The sequence below is a fragment of the Atta cephalotes genome, assembly GCF_000143395.1.
Source record: "Atta cephalotes unplaced genomic scaffold scaffold00013, whole genome shotgun sequence".
NCBI classification, from domain to species: Eukaryota; Metazoa; Arthropoda; class Insecta; order Hymenoptera; family Formicidae; genus Atta; species Atta cephalotes.
The window spans coordinates 4,294,071-4,316,365 of record NW_012130077.1 but is presented as its reverse complement, the minus strand read 5'-3'; the positions used below and the strand labels follow the sequence as shown (position 1 = coordinate 4,316,365).

At 34.9% G+C, this 22,295-nt stretch overlaps 1 protein-coding gene across 1 annotated transcript in view; it reads right to left on the bottom strand.

Annotated features, from left to right (window-relative positions):
- Positions 1 to 1,396: 1,396 nt before the first annotated feature.
- The window catches only part of LOC105617535 (homeotic protein proboscipedia), a 25,523-nt gene continuing 4,624 nt past the window's right edge, over positions 1,397 to 22,295 (bottom strand). Inside the window, exons 2-3 of the mRNA XM_012199091.1 lie at positions 3,520 to 3,662; positions 1,397 to 3,292 (exon numbers count right to left, since the gene is read on the bottom strand). Of these exons, the coding sequence (XP_012054481.1) occupies positions 1,397 to 3,292; positions 3,520 to 3,662 (2,039 nt within the window). The remainder of the gene's footprint in view (positions 3,293 to 3,519; positions 3,663 to 22,295) is intronic.

Genomic DNA, 22,295 nt, shown 5'->3' with positions numbered 1-22,295 from the left:
AGAGAGAGAGAGAGAGAGAGAGAGAGAGACATCTATTTCCTGCGTTTAATTAAAACTAACGGATTGTACCTATTTCACTTTTCAGAAGTTTCAGAAGTTATATTCGATATAATAATCATGACTGTGTATAAATGCGATTTTCTTATTCATTTGTTCCATTAATCTATTCTTCGTATGATATATATGTACATAAGTTCATTGTTAATTATTGCTCACATGCACCTACAGTCTCAGGCCTCGTTTTATCGTTTTAAAATCAAATATATCTATTATCTCATTGACTATCACATGAAAATGAAACATTTGTGAGATATGTGTAATTTGAAAACTTTGTCAGATTCTTGTTCGAAATTATCAAATAAGATTAAATGTTCCAATCAAAATATATACTTTGTGCAAGTGACTTAAGTTATATTGAAAACAAAAGGAACATGGCTTCAGTTATCTATACAATCTAGTTTTCGAACACCCTAACGATGCACTAATATAGAGACCGTTTGCGCCAAGAAGATTGCACTTACACCTCGTGTTTGCTTTCACGAGAATTGGACCGTTGAATTGAAATTCTATCGAATTTCCGTAACGGTAAATCTTTGATATATTTACAACATTCTTCATTTGTAAACCACAGCTCGTATATCAGTCTAATATATCACTCACAAATCACTTTTCATCTTCTGCGATTAAGCGTGTTTCGCAAAGGGTGGTGATATAAATGTTACTTTGTAACACAGTTTAAAAAATTCTGTGAATACCGGAACTCTCTGTTAACATTGTTCCAATTAAAAATTAACACAACCATTGCACTCGTTGTTACTGTTGTATATTTCCGAAACATCCTTTAATGTTTGGAATGTAAATTGATAAAATTACATATTGTCCATGGTAAATAACATTAAAATTGATATTACACTCGGATGCATAATGATATCGACTGATTAGCTATGCTTGCATTCTAAAACAGTCAACAATTTTTCTGGTAATCCGGATTATTACTTCAGATATGCTTGCAGTTATTGAAGTCAATTTAAATATTTCAGGTTTTATTATGTACCATTCCATAAATCAGTCCAAGTGTCTTGATTGAATGTAGTCAGTCTTGAAAGTAATTTCGACACAACTCACGGGAACAGTCACTTCAAACTAGAGGATATTCGACAACTTAGGTCGGATGATAGATTTATTTATATAGATTTATTTATATAGACACACGCACCGTTAATAGTATTTTTAGTCCCCATTTTATTTTTACACTATTTCCATTTACGCGCAAAGTTAAATTACGAATGTTGAAGTATATACAAATCACGTAGATGTGTTAGCTTCAATATAAAGCGTTGAGTAGACATTGCTCATCGCCCCAATCCAGCTGGCAAGGATTCTCGGTCTCGTGGACTCAGCTGAGCTGGTAATATTCGGGCGCGAAGTCGTTCGCTAGATTGCTGAGGAAGTTGAAATCAGACGAGCTATTGCTGTTGTCGGCGGATGGCGGCGGCGCCGCGGCGGTGTGTACCGGTTCTCCGTAGAAATTCCCATAATTGCCATAGGATTCGTTGTTACCGTCAGCCTGGCTAGCGCTTCCGGGTGGCGTAATAACTGCTGCGGTAGCAGCTGCAATTGCCGTCGCGGTTGTCGTCATGCCAGGCGCAGGAAATGGATCGGGAGATGATACGTAACTATTTGGAATGCTGGAAGCCTCGCCGCCCTGATGAACGTGCAACTGACCGGCGGTCTGCTCATAATACGCGCCCGGATGACACTTGTTTCCGGATCGGTAGTCGCCGGAACTTGGATGCATTGGCGGCTGATGCGTGACATAACCCTCGGCGGTATGTTGTTGTGGATGTTGTTGTTGTTGTTGGATATCGTTAAAATAATGCTGTCCGGTTTGCGCGGATACAGCAGCGTGTCCATGTGTCGCTAGATTCTCACTGGTTCCATGATAATTGCTGCCGGTTGAATAACCGTAATTTCCAGACGTCATATAGCCTTCAGTGCTCTGCTCGTTTTGCGTCGCCGAGTATCCTTGACTGGAATTGTACGCATTGGTACCTTGCATACCTCTGTGATAAGCATGATAAGGTGGTCCAGCTTGAGGATATCCGTTATAATCTCCGGTACTACCGTACTGCAACTGTTGCTGATGAAATTGCATGTTAGCGCCGTACATTGATCTCGATGCTGTGCCCGTTGCTCTCACGTGATGCGCTATTCTCGAACCCACCGCTTGATTTTGTCTAACGTACAGAGAATTCACCTCACTTGGATAAGAGATTCTTGGTTGTTGATACGAATCTCTGGTGCAATAACTATTTTGCGACTGAGTCTGTTGCGATGCCGTGGGTATACTTTGTCTATTGGCGGGTACACCATTTCGATAATCAATGGTCGGCGTGGGCTGATATACTTGCTGTTGAAAATGTGCTTGCTGGCTGTTCGAGATATTTCGGCCACCGTGCGGCGACATCGTTCCCGGATTTGTAGGGACATGTAACATTGAGCCTGGCAAGGACGTCGTGGAGGACGGTGAGCTTCGCGGTCTCTGCATGTAAGCTGTGTGAGCCGCTTGTTGGATACCGAGGGGACTGCCTTGTTGAAGCTGGACGGAAACGGGAGTACCGGGTGTCGAGGACGGCGTTAGGCTCCTCGTGGAATTCTGACCCGGTAGTACCGGCGTACTGACCGTCGAGTCCGGCATAGCTAATAACACACCGTTGCTTGTCACCGAACACATGTCCTTCGTGCTGGCCGATGGCGATTTCTTGCTCACTGAGATCTGTTGTTGCTTCGCTGTGTTCGGACTTTTGTGACCACTCTCAACCTTCACTCTCACTTCACCCGACAATTTTTTCGTCACGCTCGGTGATGTCACTTCACTTCCATCCTGCGACCTCGAATCGTCGTCCACTATCATCTTTTCGAACGAGCTGGACACACTGTTAGTACTACCGACGCTGCTAGCACCATTGCTATTCGTGTTAAAGCCTGGATTACTGTTGTTGTTGTTATTGTTGTTGTTAGTCGCACCAGGGGTATTATTGTTGTTACTGTTTCTTCGACCGGAAGAACCTAAATCGGTAACGTCGCCAGTAAGAGTGCTTCCAACGTCGCCCACACCCGAAATATCACAGTTATGACAATTCTTCTTTTCATCGTTATCAACTGATAACATTTTGTCACTCTTAGGTTTTTCCATACCATCCGAAGTGGAACCATCTTTCTCGTCTCCATCTTCCTTGCTAAGTGTTTGCCGCTTGTGTTTCATTCGTCGATTTTGAAACCAAACTTTTACCTGAGAGGAAGATAGCGATATTTATATGGCTTAATGATTTACGTTTTAATTATTAAATATAGATGATGGATATAATGCATCAATAATCGTGCAAAAAAAAAGAAAGATGTTTTTTTGTAACACTTTTAATAAAGCCAACATGAAAATATTTTAAAATAATTGTAACGTATTAAAAATAGAGAAATGATGTAATGATTTTTATAATATTACTTAATTAAAGTTATTACCTGTCTTTCCGTAAGATCCAATGAAGCTGCGATTTCTATCCTTCGCGGTCGACAAAGATATTTATTGAAATGAAACTCTTTTTCTAGTTCGAGAAGTTGCGTATTTGTATAAGCTGTTCGTAATCTTCTTGGTAGACCATTCTCTGTAAAACAAGAATTTTCTTTTCAATTTATAAATAAATTCGAAATATCATAATGGATTTTGTTTAATATAAGATCAATTCAGTTATAATTATTATATTATAATCTGTGATAATTTATTTTTGCATCTTGTATTTAGATATTTTACAAATATCATAAAGATTTTATCAAGAAATTCGTTATGCAAATCATTCATTTTAATTTTCGATTTTATTTTTTGTAGCACGATGAAGTTTTCGCGCTCCGATACTCGCTTTGTCTTTATCGCAGCTCTCTTTTTTGTTTGTTACAGGAAGTAAATGGTATCCTAATTAATGATCATTTAAGCAACCTAGACTATAGAGAGGAAGAGAGAGATAGGGAGAAAGGAGGAAGGGATGACGACACGACATCCTTAACAATGCATAAGCGAAGATTCCCGCGTGGCGAAAAGGACCATTCTGGTGTTGTTCCGGCGAGTTACTGGGCTCCTTAGAAACTTTTGGGCAAGTTTCCCACCAGCACTATTCCGTGTCGATGTGAAACACCTCCTAATTGTTATCGGATAAGAAACTTGTTCCGCGATAACAAGTGGAATGCCACATAGAATCGAGAGGACGTGAAAACATGAAAGGGAGGAGACGAAGGGATGGTATAAGGAAGCATATCATGGTTCATTCGAGCAGATTTGGTCTAGAAAGTAGCGACTAAGTATCTCACGGTACTTTGTTGAGGCATGTGGCGTAAGAGTAATTTCCACCCAACTGTAAACAATTATTAATAGCCGCCTATCGTAATTACAGAATTCGCTGCATGCCCCAAGGAGTAATATTTCAATCAAACTTGATGGCTCGCCGAGCTTACGTTGTTTAACAAGACGTGTCTTGGCAAATTCTCTAGGAGCAACATATATTTTGAACGTTTAGAAAAACTTTTTCCAATACATTACTTTCTGACTATTTTGGATTTTCTGTCTGTCATTTAAAAATATAAGAAACACATTGGCGGACATCAACAACATAAAACAAATATTTTATGCTAATATTTTATTCTATCGATGATACTGACCACCTGGATGTCAAGATATTTTTTTTTATCAAGAATCAAGGGTGTTACACTTTTTTATCCATGAGCCGTATCATGAGAGAAGAAAAAACCGATACGGCGTGACGCAGTTTGGAGTAAAGGGGGCAGCGAGGGAGAGGATGGTTCGTTTCGTAGGGCCGAGATGCTAAACTACCCCATAGCGTGCGAGCGGATATAGGGTGGCTGAGGGGAGGTTCGACAGTAGGATGAGTCGTCAGGGGTTAAAAGAAGAAAGAGAAAGAGAATAATCGAACGAGATAGAAGAAACGAGACGTGGAGAAAACGAAAGGTAAAAAGAGGAAGGTATAGCGACTAAAGAAAGTCGGAGAGGGTATGTGATAGAGACGGTCAAAGAAGGAGAGGAAGAATGGAAAAGAGAAAAGACACTCAGGGATGAGGGAGAAAGGTGTAGACTGAAGATGTAGTAAGCTTTGAACCTAGCAAATCCTGCACGTGGAGTTTCCATAGGGTGAGGGCGATGGTGGCGAGATGAAAGTATCGCATGATTGACGTGGGCCTCATCAGCATTTCGGTCTTGCGATTGGTTGGACGAAACTGTCGATCAAACTCCACTCCACGCCCTGTATCTGTTCAATCGTTTCAGGAGTTTAATTCAATCCGGGGATGAATACGGAGCAATATTTGGATGGCAAATAACTACCTGATATAATAAATTAAACCGTTTACTAAATAAAAATATATATATGATATAACAAGAGGAAAATTTTTTTAGAGAGCTTGTATAAATATTTTTATAATATTTTAAATTATTACAAAAAAATTATTTGTATCTTATACTTAAGTATTAATAGACACAAATAAATCTTTAGATTATATAGTATTTTTTATGCATAGAGATTTTATAGAGTATTAGATATCTTGTTGATAATAATCAAATATTGTTGCTAATATTTATAAATAAAATAACAGTGCCATGTCACACCACTCTTTGCTAATTTAACTTAGTGACAAGCGTTACTGCTTTGTAATGACAACGACTTTTTCTGGACGAAAATGTCGACATTGCTAGCAAGCAATGTTCTTGCGAGATGATGTAGAGGATGACGAACTGTCAAGGCATAGTCAAAATGAAGAGCGTGACCTGACAAGATCGTGTGCGAGGTGAGAAAGATAGAGTACGAAAATAGAATCTGTATTTTCGTATATCATGCTGTTAGGTTTGTCTATGGGTTCATCCGGTTGAGACTGCTACACAGCTATGTAAAATAAATTTATAGCTATAAATATTTTACACAAGAATTATTATGTTTTTTGTTAATGTAGATTTTACTCAAATTTAAACATCAATGTTCTTAATTATTTAAAAGTTAATTCTATGTTTTTTTCTAACAATGTAAAAAATTATTGCAGGATAAAAAATTAAATATCATAGAATATTACAAAATATTAGCAATTACTAAATATTACAGAATAATTGTAATTAATAATAAATAATTATAATAAGTCATTCTTTGTACGATTTAGTCATAATTTTATCTTGTAATTTACACAATACGTTCTATTTTAATGAAAAAATAGTGAAATAATAAAGAAATTAAAGGAAAAATGTGAAAAATGATATTAAAATAACGGGTTTGTTATAATGTAATTTATGTAATAGTTCGTCAATCGTCGTTGAAACAGATGCTGATGTCCATGACAAAACTGACAACCGTCGCTTCGCGCGTTCTCATCAGTAAGAGGAAGTTGGTATGAGTTTACACTCTAAAATGTAACCTTTTGATGAAACATAACTTCGCAAGTTATGCCATGTTTTTCTATCACTTTTTTTAAAAGCATGTGTTAATCTCAACGTAAGCTTTGATGAAACAAAGCTTAACAACTTTCTGAAACAATAGCATTTTATCAACGTTCCATTCTTATTATTTTGTTTTTTATATTCTCGCGTATTATATTTCTAGTTTCTAATTTTTTTATTTGAGATTAGGTTTTAGTTGTAGATAATTAAAGTAAAATTAAATTAAGTTGTAGATAATTAATATAATAATTAATTATAGATATCAATTATGATCATTTTTTAATATAATAAATATTACTTTTATCAAAGGTACATAATTTCTATATAAATATAAAATAATATTTTTAGTAATAATGTTCTTTTTTACATTTATCTTTAAAAAATCTTTAAATAATAGTACGGCGAAATAGCAATAAAAACTATTAATGCTGTTTATAAAATATTGATAACTTTTATTGCTATTTCGTGCGCTCTGACTTAAAAAAAAACTATTTTTGAAATTTTTTGTTATAAAATAAATAACTGTCGAAAATGCAATTATTCAATTTTGCTTTCCATTTGCTCGAGTCTCTTTCGTCTTTATTACACTCGAATATTTACGAACAGCTGGTGAAATTCTCATGCCCTCCGCTTTTTCCTTAATTTTTGCATTACTCCATTACACTTATGATTGATTCGTAGACGTTTTCATTGAACGATAACGAGCGATAAAGAAATATGTTCTAGCAAATACGATCATCAAAGGCAAAAGGAAAAAGTAGATCTTCAATCGAGAAGTAGTTTACACATGCGACCAAGTCGTTCGGATCACACAGATTTTCCTCCTGTGTTCGCCTTCAGTGTGCTCTCGTTTTCTCTGGACTGGACCAGGTCGTTTATAGACAGGTGGGAAGGGTCACATGACGGGCGTCTCTGTAATTTGTCTTTTGTTTCCTCCCGCGTCTGAAGGAAGAAAACTTGCGAGGAAGAACAAAGGGCGGAAAGAACCACTATTTCGAACAGCGTGGAGAAGAGAACGATTACCCCTCTTCGTTCCGTTCTCAACTTCTTCCTCTTCTCTCTTCTCCATCTTTCCCCATTCTTTCCTCCGTCTTCCTTCTCGCTCTTTTTCTCTTTCTCTCATTCTTTTAGTATCGAGAGGAACCTGCGGCGGCGCGACGGCGGCGGCGTCGGCAGCGTAAACGTATGAAAAATGAGTGACGAGAATTTGAAACAAACGAGAAGACAGCCGGCTCCATGTCCGTGCTTTGACGTGTCCGAAACAGGTAGACGGCGGTCAGCGTGGAAGGTTACCGTGATCGATAACTTTTTGATCGTTTCGGATGCCTTCCAGCGTTTTAAGCTCGCTGAACATTGCAAATCTGTATTTTAGAGAATGCTTTAAAATACCGTAATTATATAACATCTTATTATTGGATTGTCCGGAAAGTTCGTGCCGACTAACTTATATAATTTAACAAATGTATACTAAAATTTAAATTTTCTGCGTTTCAATTTTCCTTCAATATCGGCACGAACTTTCCGGACAACCCAATAAATGTAATGTAATATTAATTTTGGATTGTCTGTGATTGGACAATTTTATGGTAATAAAACAATTTGTTTAATTTAAAATTTATATCGAATGTATTGCTTCAATAAAATTCTTTTATCAATAATATTTATTAATATATATATATAAACAGCATATTATAAATTCTACATTTTATTGAATTTGGATTTTACAAATATTTATAAATTGAAAAATCAATTTTCAATTGCCATTTTGTACTTCAAATCAAATTGGCATTAGAAATAGTACTAATACAAAAAAAAATTTATATTATAATGTTCTACGCTTGTTTGAAGCGATGGAAGAATTATTCATCGCGTAAGAATAAAGTAGGTATTTAATGCGCCATTAGGTAATTTGTGGCGGATAAGTGAGGGAAGACTAGAAGGTGGAATCGGCATAAACTGTGGCTCATTACAGATTTACAGCAAGACGTAGGACGGGCATGGGTGAGAGGCAACGAACAAAACTAAACGCACGGGAACAGAATGAAGGGAGTCCAAGTGGAATGGCTGGCAGGAAGGGCTCTTGGCTGCTTTGGTTTTGGTGGGCTGTCGGGGGTTGCGGCCTCTGCGTTGGATACGAGCTATAATCAATTAACAGTGAGCAAAACAAGAACTGCGGCCGACCACCGACCACGGCCGCAAAATATTTCGTACCTTCCTGTTCCAGTTTGGCTGGAACCCCATTGCTACGTTCAAGTAGCTACCTCACTTGCTGATAGGGTTGTGGTTCAGAGGAATTGATTCTAGCATTGTACCATTATGTGACAATTTAGAACATTGATATTACCAATCAATTTGAGTCATTGATATTTAAATTTAAAACTTTTATTTTCCAGTGTGACAGTCGAGATATTGATGTGAGCTGTAGTATAACGTATGTAAAACAGCGAAATAGGATCTATATACATTTAGGATTATATAAAATATTTCTTTTCCCCAAAATGCTTCTACATAATTTGCAAATCGCAAAACGTAGTTTGCAAATACAATGCAGAATAAAGATTTGCAATGAAAAAACAAACGCAGAATAAAGATTTGCGTTTGTTTTTTCATTGCATGCAATTGGTTTTCGTCTGCGTGTTTCTCGAACTACGTTTTGCAAATTATGTAAAGGCATCCTAAAGGAGAGTAATGCAAAATACTGACTATGCATTCTTTTAATCATAATATAGCGTTAATTTTAATAAAGAACAATATAATACAATATTTATAATCACGAAATCTTTGTTTGTTTGATTCATAATTGTATCATTGTATGTCCATATCTTTCTGACTTGGTTTTTGTCTGGCATAATAGCACTTCAAATATTAGCATAACTTTTTATATAGTTATCTTGTTGTAATGACGGAAAAAGAGAGGAGTCACCGAGCTAGCTGGCATGTAGAGTAGACAAAAAGAAGAAGGAAAGAGGGGGAAAGGAAGCATGAAAAAGGATAGAAATACAAGAACGGAAGAATGGTGATGGTAGGAAAAAGATATAAAAGCGGCACGAGAAGATTTGCGTGTTCGAAAAAAGTTGTTGGCAACATCGCGAGCCGTCGCCGTCGTCGTACTCTGGCTTGGTGCTGCCGAAGACACGGCAACGTTGGTGCTCCGCACCAACCACCGCGGCAGCCATATTGGACATGCACAGGTTCGCCAACCTGTGATTATGGTGGGCGAGACGGTGAGCGGCCCTTCGTGCAAGAAAATTGGACGCAGGGATCTCTCCTGTGGTGAAAGAAAGGCAAAACGTACATATGCGTGGTTCAGACTGGCTGGATACATCAGAAGGCGTTGCCGATGCAACCTGCAATCATTGGGGTGGTACGACGAGGCACATTCGACTTCTTCGTGCACGACTGGCGAACGTGCAGTTTCGCATCTCATGTTGATCCACGCGATAAAAGATTATACATATATACAAGTATACCTAAAGATGTAAACCTGGCCTAGCTCATTCAAAAATGTTCGTAAAAGTTGCGGTAACATGAGTCATAATTGAAGGGATATGATCTTTGATTAATGATATTTCTGGATTCACTATGTGATAGCATTAAATGTTATTTCGTAATAAAAACTCACGAGATTTCGTGATGACTATTTAGTATTGACGAGTTCTTGGAAGCTGATGTCGATCACAATATTATCAATCATCTAGTTCAGAACGTGCCATATTGTTTATGGCAATTATATAAGATATTTATTTTGCAAATTATGGAAGTGAACTGTAAGTGAAGAAATTTCCCGTTTTTACCAATTCTCTGCTTAGCGATTTCTCATACATATATGAAATAATTACGCAACAAGATTCATATAAGCTAACAAACAAGTCAATTGGTGTTTTGTTCCGTGATTTGCAATTGGAACTAATTCTGTGATTGCTGCATATTCTTAGAATATGCTTGCGTATTTTGCCGTTTTACATATTTTTTTTTTATAATTACTAGTGCAACATTAGTTAAATAATAGCTTACGTAACAAAGGAAGTCGATTTCTAGCGCATATTATTATTTTTTTTTTCGCGGATTGAATATCAATGTTTAATAATTTGTAGTGTGTTGCGATAATGACACGACATTTTAAATGTTTCGAGAAAAAATTAAAAAGAATGGAGTTTACCCTGAAAATCTCTATGCAAAAAAATATTTAGTTATATGTCAAATATAATTGTTGAAATAATATACTTTATGAGCAAAAGTTTGCTCATGAGCAAAAGTTCGTCAAAAAATATAGTATTACATCGAAAAAAAAACGCGACTGAAAAACAACAATAATACTTAAGGTATAGGGTGCTCGGTGAAACGGGAGTGGTCTCCAGGGGGGGATGAAAAGCCATCTTTCCATTAGACGCGAGATTGATTTTGTGAGCGCACCTTTTCGTAACGAGATGTCGGTGTGCCCCGATGTTCGAACACTAATGTGATTAAAATAATCCAATGATGATCAAAATACATAACGGTTCCTGATTTTCCCGGATCAATTTCCTCTTGTTTCACCACATAGGCAAATTGGGGGTAAAAATAAATTAGAATTACATATGGACGTTATCCTGGGTTAAGCCAGGGTTTAAATATATTAAAATCTTGGATCAAGTATACTCAATTTATATATATTTCAAGCGTGTGTGTGCAAACAGTTATAAAATCGATATTAATAACAATTTTATGTATTTTAGTTCCGCTCTCATAAATATTTAAGGCATTTCTATTGCAAGTGCTGTACTTCTCCCAAGGAACAAATTCGAAACTAATTTCACGACAATTTGCGGCACAACGTAGAATCCTTCAACAATTTTTTGAATTATGGTTCGAGTTGAGAGATTCTCATTACATCCTCCATTCGCGTTACGACCGCCTTTTTCCGAGCTCTTCTGAGCTTCTTGTCCCGGAGCAAGCTTCTTGTCTACTGCCGTCGTCTCCAACCCCTCTTCCTCCACCTTCTCCTCTGGGACCGAGAAGTCGCAGTCGGATAAAAAGTTTATTTTAATCTTTACAAATTTTAAATCCTTCGCGGCTTACCCCAACGTCCATGTAAACCGTCGCGAGAAAATAAGAGCTAGCCCCTTTACTTCTTTCATCTTCTGCGACCCAACCTCCGTAAATTTTGTATCTTCTTGATATTCTGACCGAATACTTTAAAAACATTTCATCGTTATGTGACAATGGCAATTTCATGTCCAGAAAGTTCTGTTTTGTCCTACTTTGTCTTGTTTAGTATTTTGTTTTTATTATGTGTGTTGTCGTGTCGTTTTGAATTTTTCTTTGTTATCTTCTGAAATATCATTGTTGAACATTATCGAAAAATACTTTTTACATATTTAAAGTGGTCAGCTAAAGTGATCAGAGATGTCAAAGAATTTGCGGGTTATCATAATCCATTGCTAATGCAATGCTTCAGCCCAACGTTTCAGCTCATTAATGAACGATAGAACCGTAATATTCTCACCATGCCAAAACATTTAATTACAGTATATTTAAGAATGAAATTTTATACAGATAAGGGATCATAAAAGTTTTCTACGTGACAGTAATATATCTTTCTATTAGACATCGCTAATTATCAATTGTGTTAAGATAACCGGACTCTAAGTTTATATGCTGTAATATTCAATATATGACCTACTCGCTGCTGGATGGGTAATTACACGGTGAATTTTACAGATAGCACTAATAAGTCGTGCAGGCTGTTTGACTCGATTAATTTATTGCTCAGTTTGTTCATTTCGTTATTGTCAGTGAAGCAAAATGCAGAACGCTGTAGTATGATGTAATATTTCATAGGTAAGTAATTGCTTTCTATGACTGCCAAGAGATAGTTGTTAATTTTCGTATAGTTCATTTTATTGTAACTATGTATTTATATTTTACAACACTATATTTTGTTATTTTTTTGTTATTCTTGACCATGAATTCTAATTATTTGCTAACTATTATAGAAGTAAGTAAATAAATAAATAAAATAAGTAAATTGTTTGGAAAATAGTTCTTGTTTGTGTATTCTTACATGTCAAGTAAATATAAGTAAATATATTAATAAACAAACTTATAATCTTATAAAAATAACATTAGATTAATTTATTTTTTATTTCTCTAATATTTTTTATAAAAAAGAGAAAAACATATAGTTAGACCATATTGGATATATATGTATCCAATATGACCTAAATGCTACTTTTTCTTAAAATTTTTATGGTACCTTTATAATTATTCGAAAATGTCTTTTTTTTAATGTTCAGAAATATTTCTTCTTTTAAATCTGATCAATTTTTAATTTTACAGTAAAAAAATTGAAAAAATCTAGCTTTGATAAACCATATAATATAAGACTTAATTACCTTATTATTAAAATGTAAATACTTTTTATAGTGTATTAATAATTTTCAACAAAGTAAATATTATATGCATTATACTTTAAATTTTCGCATTATTTTAATATATATCCTTATATTTATTATGTAACATTGATAATTTGATAGATCAAATAATTTCAGATACTGACTATCAAGTTTTATTATTGTAAATATGTATTATGTAACTGTATTATTACAGTAGGTACAGTAGGTAGTACATAGGTAGACGAGCCTAAATATTAATGGTATTATTACATTGGCTAACATTGGGGACGATATTCTATGCGTAGTCGTGTTCGAGAGAATGAAGAATCGTACACGATGTTTCGAGTTTCGACGGATCAATATCGCAGTAATTAGGCGTCTGTCAGCTGGGTCGACTCGTTTGAAAAGAGAAGTATATGGTCGATAATCATGAGCAATTTGTGCACGCATTTTCTTTCCTAAGTTTGCATACGTATGTTTATAGGCATATATGACCATCATCTATACTAATCAAATATTACTATTTTCTTAATTAAGTATGAGCTACATAAAAACCTTTTCAAGTAATATTAATAGCAATTTTTATTGAAATAAATTCTAATTGAAAACTCATCTCGTAAAAAAGTTAATATATCTAATATACAACGTATTAATACATCTCTGCTATATAAAAAAAATAATTTTACACTGCATTGTGCATTATATTATAAGAGGTAAAATTAAAATTATAATTATATTATAAATGATGAAAATATCAAAAAAAGAAAATTATGAAGCATAGCATGAAATATAGTTCTGGTATGTACTTTTTATGTGTAAAAATAATGCGTAATTTGTCGAAATTCAGTTCCTGCCTGCCATGTATGTAGAAGCAAAACTAAACTTAGAACACGTTTCATTAATCGCGTTACTATGAGTTATTACGTCTGACATAACGAATGAACAGAAATCTTACCGATTATTCGAATTAGCCGAGAAAAACGTCTACCGAAAGAGAAGTTTGGTTCTAAACATGCATCAGGTCGTCCGCGCGGCCAATAGGAAGTGACGTTTATACGCAGCCAGCAATAAATTAACTAATATTACGAGTTACCTTTAATTAGTCTCGACCCAGCGGCAACGCAAGGTTTCCTTTTTTGCTTTTTTCTTCGTTTTATCATGAGAGGAGTGGGTTATTAATTACATGAATTTCTTAAGAACGTTCGTTATACTGTACAGCATTTCAGGTAATTACAAAATCACATGATTGACTTACAGCGAAACGCTAAAAGAACCGTTTCGAAAGCAGTTTTAATTATCAATTTCCGCTGAACATGGCGATTAATTAATCGGCGAGAGTAGTAACAATGATTACGAGAACGCGCGACTGCTAACGGTCCGATTTCTTTATCCGACTTATTTAATTTTTTTCTCTGTAGATTTTGTAATAAAAATTTATATGCATAAATCTATATTTATACTTTACTTTTATCAATTAACGTGCGTATTTATAAATAAGAAATAAATATGCGAATTTATTGATAAAAATAAGATGTAAATACGAATCATAGTATATATTTTCTAATTCTAGACAGAATAAAATTATTCAAGACATGAAACAACTTTTCAAATTATTATTGACTATATTCAGATTTTAGAGTCCATTACGTCAGCTGGATTATTTATAGGATATATTATTTCCAAGTGTCTCTCGTTGTGCGCTCCTAAAGTCGCATCAGAAAGTAGTAAGCGCCACTTGTTCGTCGAAATTACGGCGCTGATCGTAAGTCCTAAAACGTGCCTGGCATCTTAAAAAAGAGAAAGAGAAAGCTTCTCGTCTCGAAGATATAAAGGGTGCGAGAACAGAAAGAAAGCAGGATGGAAAAGGGATTCAGTGGTTGCAGTTAAATAAAACTGACAAAAATCGGCCCCGGAGGGCACGAAGGGTCGGTCTTGGGAGAGGGTGACGGAGAGGAAGGATGGATACATGGAGAGTACTCAGACGGGCGCCATGTGTATAATAATGTTAAAGAATGTTAAATGCGAGAGGGTTTTGGAGATCCGAGCCGCATACATTAGTTGTTAACAATGCTATAAAGGACACTCGCCCTGTGTCTCACCCTTCATCTCGGGGAACGGAGATATACAAGTTTTCTCTAGCGCGACTGGATTTACGAGCACAACTTCTTTCCGCGATTCTTATGCAGCGCAATTCAGTAACATAGCGGAATAGCATGTAGTACTTGTATTGGAATCAATTCTCTACACGTATAAACATTTCGTATAAAATAATGTATTTCACATTATTTTACACAATATTGATAAAAGATCACAAAATTTGCTATTATTGCGTATTCATATATAAAAAATAATAAATACTAATTGAAATAAAAAGTATATAATAGTTATTCTCAATAATACTTTAAGCGATTGCTGTGTCCTGTTTTTAATATAAATGTTAAAAAAGGTTTTTTTAATATTTAATACAATTTTATGTTTTATTTTCATTCTAATAACATATATTTAAAAGTATTATCTATAATATTTCTTTTGTTAGAAAATGACTTTTAAGAGATTTTGATCTTTAGCGATAATGCTAATGTGGTCTGAACTCTGGAGCTCTAGAGAGTCCAGTACGTCCTAAGCAACCCCGTATGTAATAATTTACCACCCGTGTCGACTTGTGCACGTGGTCAACCCTCGTGATAATTGTTTAAACCGACCACTGGTCACCCCTTTAGACTGACTCAAACACCATCGTGAGATCAATTCTCTCCTACGAGCTTCGTATACTTTCTATAGGAACTTCATTACGATTGAATCATTCTTCCTCTATCGCAAAAGTGAGATTATAAATTAAGAAATGTTTTTTACACTTATTATATTATTATATTACATTATTACCACAAACATTAACATTTTTGATAAAATAATTTATAATTACATGATAATAACTCGAAGTAGATACATTTGCAAAATATTAGATGATATTATACAACATAATTTGAAGATTTGTAAAAAAGAAATGCTATTGAATCTGTGTTTAGGAAAAGGAAAAGAAAAACTTTACGAAAGAAAACTTCTGTCGAGGGAGAAATGCCGCGAACGGAAAGTTATCTGCTCGAGATTGATCAGTTTCAAGCTTTGTTCTAGCCTCCTTTATTCAGTTTCGTTGAAATGAAGGAAGTTTTATATAAATACGATAAAACATAAAGTTTATTTTATTTTAATATAGTATATCCAGAGATAGTCAATACATAAACATTAAGATAAAAATGAAATATTATAATATTCTTTAAACAATAAGAATCTTATTATACATATGAGAATACAACCAATAAGAAATAAGAATTAAAGGCCCTGATGATCGAAGCTGGATTTTTGATTAAATAATTTAATGTGAATTTTTATATATGTTCATGCATATATATAAAAATCTAGCATATTAAGATTTCCTTAATAGATATTAAAAATTTAATTGTGATATTATTTCAGTAATTTAGCTGCGTTTTTAAGTCCGATAAAATTCAGCGCGCAGTTCAAAATGACTACAAATATAATATGTATGTACATATATTGTATATACATATAAAATCACATTGAATTATTTAAGAATCAAAGATTTAGCTTCGACTGTTATGAGTCTTTAATTCATATTTCTTATAATATAGTAATATTCTTTAAATTAATGATGAATAACGAAGTGAAAACAAAGCAAAACGAAGATATATGAAATAAAGCTCTAAAATAAGTACCGAGTAGAATAAAAGCACCGCAATGGAAAGGTTTGGATGATCTCCAAGAAATATAGCGACAAGAAAAACGCAACGACAAGTGGAAGAAAGAGGGGATAAAGAGCCCGAATACTTGGTCGAGTAACGAATCCAGAAGAGGAAGTCTGGAAGAGCAAGAGTGCGATAGCGAGCAAATAATAGGGAAATGATTTGCTCCTTGTTAGATAAAGGCCCTGCGAGGGGACTCGTGAAAAGAAATATTGCTCCCAATGAAAGGAAGTGGGCGATGGGCTACATGGTAGTGGGGCGCTGCGGGGTATGAGGGTGGATCCATTCACTTGTAACTGCTTCTTCGCTGGTCGTGTCGGGTCATCCATACGCGAATTCTACTCGATTAAGAGTTAAATAGTATGGGCATGCTTTGTCACGCTCAAACCACATATTTCCGGTTTATCTTTTGGAATATCCTTTATTTCTTTTGTAAATTATTGCGTGATGATAACTATGGATATATAAATTTGCATAGCATTCCATTTATTACGTAGATATTTTTAATATAATTTTTTACTTTGTTTGCGAAATCATCCGTTTAAAAAAGATCGATTTTATATATTGACCTCTAACTTGTATTTTGAAGATTTGCGATTGTTCCCATTGAAAATGATTTAATAATAGGTAAAAACGTTTGTTATGAATTATTATATCTGAATTTATTATTAAAAGTTTTAATTACAAGCACATAAAAACCAGCGATTGACTCGTTAGCCTTCGACTTTATATATATTTATAATTTTTTAGATATCGATTGATTGATTTTTTTTTATCATTTTTACATTAAATTATATAAGAGAATATTAATTACTATTGGTATATTAATAATTGGTATATTTTTTGGTATAAAATATATCATTTCTTCGTGCAATCAATAAAGAAAACAACATATTCATTAACTTTAATATATACATCCGTCCACATAACATATACTTACATACATACAGCATATATAGTTTTATTTTCAATTAAAGGTTATAATAAGATCACAAAAAATATAATAATGAATATAGCAAAAAATAAAATATTGTTTAAATAATAATTTTTACATATATTTTTAAATTTAAGTGATATATATCTGCTATTTCAGATAACAATATCAAATATTAGTAATATCAAACCACAATTTAAATTTTGCATTTCTGAGTGAGTTGGCTCGAGAACAAGGTGTTATCCGAGCAACGTAAAAAGATTAGGGTAGAGGTGCGATTCTGGGAATGAGTCGACGCGTCCAGCGAACGGAGAGGGTGAAGGCTGGCACTCGCGCTACGCTCAGGGGATGGTGGATGCCCGTGAAGGACGGAGGAGGATGTGTTGGTAGGGTATGCATGGCGGCGGAGAGAGTCCAGTAGCGATCATCAATCAGAAAGGCAGTCAGCCGTCCGTCAGTCGGCCGGCTGGTCAGCCACGTCCAGCGCGTACAGAGTTTCGCGCGGGAGGTTTCCTACGAATTCGCGAGTCATGCTTGGACTGTCATCCTGACAATCGATTGAACCTGAGCACTAACATCCAATTCCGGAATTGTTCTTTCCATTATTTTGCCATGCCTAAAGATTCTATTCGGCCACTTCGTGAAGAAAATACAGACATAAAGGAACAGCCGAGCGGAGACGTTTGATCTTCAGCTCGTTTATTAATAGAAAAATGCAATCGCAACACAACTTAATTTAAATAATTCGTTTTAAACTGTTTACATATAACAACAAAGACATAAGATTGTTATGTAGATTTTTAATTCCATAGTAACATTATATATATTCAGATAAAGATTAAAGAAGATATACACACAAAAAAAAGTTTATTAATACGTTAAATATAATATTAAATAATAATTGATAGCATAGTGATTTTGATATGTATTGTATATTAGAATTGAAACGGTTCTACTGCAATAAAAAAGTTGATTTTTCTATTTAACAAGAATACATGATAATATATGTAAAGATATGAGGAATAATTCACAAACATTTCTATATTCCTATATTTAGATCGACTGAATTGTGTAAGAAAGTTAAATATCGCGATACGCATGTTTCTCTTCTCAAGAAGAAAGTAACCTTTCTTAAAAGTATTACAGAAGAAGGTCACTTGGGATTCTTCGTATAAGACTTTTGTATACAATTATCTAAAATGACACAGGAAATCGGAAATATCTAATAGCAATTTTTTGTACAATTAAGTTGTTAATAAACTTATGGAATTTTCCATTCACTTTCTCTCTCTCTCTCTCTCTCCTCCCCTGATATTATCTATGCTTCACGTAGCATGACTTTTTATTGACGTCCTGACATTTTATAAACAGAGTGGCTCGAGCCGGATTTTCCCGTCACGACGGTTCCAAGTTGACATCGGGGAGTTGAAAATCTTTCAGCGCGATATTGGCTTGGTCTGGCTAGCTAATTACTCTAGACAGTCCCACTCCTTTCTGCCGACAATTTCCCCTTTGCCACCCACTCTCTTTCTTCTGTTCTCTCTTTCCGTTAGACCTACAGCGTCCACCCTAGCGTAACCGTGCGTTGTCTTCGCGAAAGAAAAGAAGATAAGGTAGGGTGAGGTCTCCATTGCTTTCGGGGCTAATGTACCCTAAAGTACTTATAGTCCGCACTGGTTGTAAATGTTCACGTAAAATTGTCAAATTAATTTTAAATCTGCGTTAATGCGGTATTTGTCTATAGACTGGCAATATTTAACAAAAAAAGATTTCGGACAAACCGTGTCTATGGCAATTTGATAGATTTAATGCAGTCCTTGTATCAAAAACTGCGTGAATTCGTCGAATGTTTATAAATAATTCTCGCGTGCAATATAAAGGTTGCTTTTTTACCATTAAAAAATCAAAATTTGTTTTCTGTTTCTTTTACATTAAATTGTCGACAAACTTAAATTAAAATCGCAAAATTATAAATTGAGGTCTGATCTTCCAGCAATTCAAACGCAGTTTGCTCACCCAAAGGATGCAATTCTCCATCCGTTGAAACGAATCAAAAGGACATGTCGTATCACCTCGCTCGCTGTGGTCCTACCGTCTCTTGTCTTGCAAAACGGTGCTTCCTTGTGTCAATGTCCTGATGTTACATCTGATGGCTCAAAGAAACGTCAGAATAGCTTTTGAAAGCGTACCTACTCACCCAACAGAAAGAAAGAGAGAGAGAGCGGCACTTTGATCACCGAATGACTCGCGACTTTGCATTATGAAGCTAAACTGTCGGCGAAGAAGAAATGTAGGCTTTTGCTCCTGTAGAGTTGAAAACTTTTTATCGCTCTGTGAGGCCCATTACAGGCAACAGGTTTTGGTTGATCCACTCCAGGAAGAAGAGGGGGTTAACAGGTAGGAAGGAGGCAGAACAGTTTCCAAATCTAAATTATTTTATACATATGCCTAGAATTGAAATGACGATATTAAAATTATATTTGTATTTCACTCGATATTACGTATTGATAAGATATCTAAAATATTTTTTCTACTTTTATAGTTTGATTAATCGTTTAGAAAGTTTACAGCGAAATCCGAGTGGACCGCAGGAAATCTACAAGAAATATGACAGGTAACATTGAAGACAGTATATTACCTGTTATGAAACGTTAAAATCATTGCAAACTTGTTGATCTCCATTTTTCTAGCAAAAGAAGGTTGGCAAAACTCTAATCAGACGTGAAGCGTGCCAAGCAATTGCTCGAAATAATCCAACTTTCTCTTGGCGATTACGTGATACTCAAATTATGATAAAAGTTAATGGTAATCATCGTGATAACTAAAAGTCAGGAGTTTCCGAGTTCGCTCGGATCAGACCGTTATTTCTTCGGTCGCTTTTCCACTGCTTTATCCTTAATCGCTCTTTCAGCCACCCGACATCCCTGTCTGGCGTGGCGCGATTCACCCTCGCGACTCGACGTAGCCAGGCGGATGGTTCCGACCGGGAAAAATAATGCATTAGAAATTCAGATGACCGAGAGAGGAGGTCGCGCCGCGATTTATCAAATAAAAGCGGTAGTACAGTCAAATACCCGTCCATGTCGTCAGTGGAAGCGACAGTTCATTTTTAATATAAAGCGTGAGCGGGGGTGAGATCTTCCGGGATGCAGTGACAAAAAGAAAAAGAATATGGCAACTGCCCTGCCGAATCACCTATCTCTAGATCTACGGATTTACAATAGGAAATATATCTAATGGTTTGCGAAAGTTATGGCTGTACATAATCTATCACGTTAAAGGCATATCTTGTTTGCACTGTGCCTAAGAAATATTAGATGGAACTGTTTCTTAAAATGCGAAAATGTTAGTCATATCACTATGTAAAGTTTCTAAAATTATATATTAAAATTTCAAAACATAAAAGGTATTAAAAAAATAGATAACAATTTTTTCTATTGTCATGTGATATTCGTGACCTGTCCACCTCTCCATCCATCATAACTCTCATCGTCTCTCCCTTTACTTTACGGCTGAAGTTCCTTTCAGATCCTCATTCCCATCCCATGTTAATGCTTAAACGATTTATAAACAGTTTGGCAATTTATTAAACTGGCAGTCAGGATTCTTTAAATACAGGTCGTGAGAGATCAATGTACTCGCGTTACGTAATTTTAAACTTTGTTTTTAAATAAAGACATTTTGGTTATTTCTGTAAACAAATTTCTATATCTCGTTTAAATAATTGCAATGGTTTATATAAAAAAAAATCATTTAATACAAAATTATGTATTTAATATAAAAATATTGCGAAGCAGACAAGTAAGAGGATTATTTATGTTAGAAAGAATGTAAATATTACACAAATCAGAGAAATTTAGTAAAAGCAGATTTTACTTTTAGTTAATGCGACTAAAAAAATGTTAATATAATTTTTTGTGTTGTACAGAATTAATACAAATAATTAGAATGGTTGTTAACAATGTCACTGTCTCATTTAATAAGATAAGAGAAATAAGATTTTTAATGGCAATAGATGTTTATTTTACGATTTATAGTTGATCCTCTGGCATATGTTATCGCCTTTTTTGTAAATTTTTACACCTCCTTTCCTTTTACGAGTAAAATAACAGATATAGGAACCCTCAAACGTCTTTTATTTCCTGCTAGAAAGGGGAAAATACGAAAAGCAAGGCGAGAGATGTCTATCTGACAATATCGTCGCCATTCTAGATACTTCACCTTCGAACATTTGCATAAAATTATTATTGTCGCAGAAAATCGCGGTTGTTTCACTTTCTTTATGGAACATTGTCGAATATCACCAATTGGTTCGTATTATGTTCCTGATCGTATATTACATATATGTAGATATTTGCATTATATTATATTATATTATATTATATATTATTTTCTCCATAAAAAGAAGACGAGAAGATTAATAATTTATTTATTCCATCATATCGATTATTAATAACGTAAAAGTCTCTTTTTATTTTAAAAAATTATAACGTATAATTTACAATTTTATTTGGAACAAGAGGGAACGATAATAAAAAGAGAGAAAGCGAGAGAGAGAGAGAGAGAGAGAGAGAGACAGAGAGAGAGAGAGAGAGAGAGAGAGAGAGAGAGAGAGAGAGAGAGAGAGAGAGAGAGAGAGAGAGACGACGAACGTACGTACGTACGTACGTACTACGTACGTACGTACGTACGTACGTACGTACGTACGTACGTACGTACGTACGTACGTACGTACGTACGTA